Source organism: Penaeus chinensis, chromosome 34 (assembly GCF_019202785.1).
Source record: "Penaeus chinensis breed Huanghai No. 1 chromosome 34, ASM1920278v2, whole genome shotgun sequence".
Classification (NCBI taxonomy): Eukaryota; Metazoa; Arthropoda; class Malacostraca; order Decapoda; family Penaeidae; genus Penaeus; species Penaeus chinensis.
In genome coordinates, this window is record NC_061852.1 from 33,490,310 (window position 1) to 33,491,486 (window position 1,177).

Sequence of the window (1,177 nt, forward strand, 5' to 3'; positions counted from 1 at the left end):
CAGAAAGCAGGTGATAGTTATCAACACTATTACAATAGGAAGACCAGAGAGAAAAGTTTGAAAGTTGGCGATAAAGTAGTATTGCTATTACCCAGCGATAATAATAAATTATTAGTGTAATGGCAGGGTTCATACGAGATCGTAGCAAAAATAAACCGATGAAATTATGTGATAAATGTAAACGGTTCAGAAAGTTCAGTATCATGTAAATATGTTGAAACGTTACTACGAGCGTGCCTCACAAAAGAAGGAAGAAGTGGCGAAGGTAACTTGTGTTTTTTGAGTAAATAATGGCGAAGTAGAATGGCAATATATATAAAATTTCCAGCTACAAACAAAACGATTTTTTCTTCCACGTTAAGGCTGGCCACAATCTGTTGGATTCGCAAAAGGTGGATGTGAAAATTATCTTGTATAAATATGATTCTATATTCAATGTAAACCTTTTCCTATTCCATTAACTTAGCAGAAGGATATTGAAAGAAATAATTGAACGCTTGATTTCGTGGTAGTGGAATACTCAAATTCAACTTACGCAACTCTAATGATAGCAATTCAGGAAAAAAAAAATGGAATAAACAGACTATGTTAAGATTTTAAGGTTATTGGTAAATCCTACAAAGCGAGCGTAGCAAAAATATCTCCGCGTTTCAAACAAATAAGGGTTACTGTTGTTCGTAACAGTGCCGGTCGGACTCGTAAACGCAAGCGCAGCTTTTAACCGAATGATGAGGATTTTATTCATGAACATGCAGAATGTAGAAACATTCATTCATAGAAGACAATTTCATTTATACAGTTGGGAAGATCATATGAAAACCTGAGACTGCGTATTGATACTTCTATAGAAGGCAGGATTAACAGCTCGACCAAGTAATTGTGCAATAGGCAGCTCGCATATTGAGTATGTAGGTCATCGAGTTGGAGAAGGAACATCAACGGCCATTATAGGCAAAGGCAGTTATATCACTAGGATGCGTTTTCTACTAACGGAAAAGGAAGTGCGATCACTTTTAGGTTTAATAAGCTACTACCGTCAGTACATGAAGAATTTCGCCTCTATTGCTGCTCCTCTCACAGATCTCATGAAGAAATCATGTCCAAATAAGGCCATTGGGGAATTAGTCATCAAGAGGCATTTCATAAACTCAAAGACGTACTTAATGAACCTTCAGTA

At 36.4% G+C, this 1,177-nt stretch overlaps 1 protein-coding gene across 1 annotated transcript in view; it reads left to right on the plus strand.

Moving 5' to 3' along the window:
- The first annotated feature begins 211 nt into the window (after window positions 1-211).
- Window positions 212-1,177, plus strand: part of LOC125043721 (uncharacterized mitochondrial protein AtMg00860-like) — a 970-nt gene continuing 4 nt past the window's right edge. Inside the window, exons 1-2 of the mRNA XM_047639958.1 lie at window positions 212-265; window positions 849-1,177. The exon at window positions 849-1,177 is cut by the window's right edge and continues 4 nt beyond it. Coding sequence (XP_047495914.1) covers window positions 212-265; window positions 849-1,177 — 383 coding nt within the window. The remainder of the gene's footprint in view (window positions 266-848) is intronic.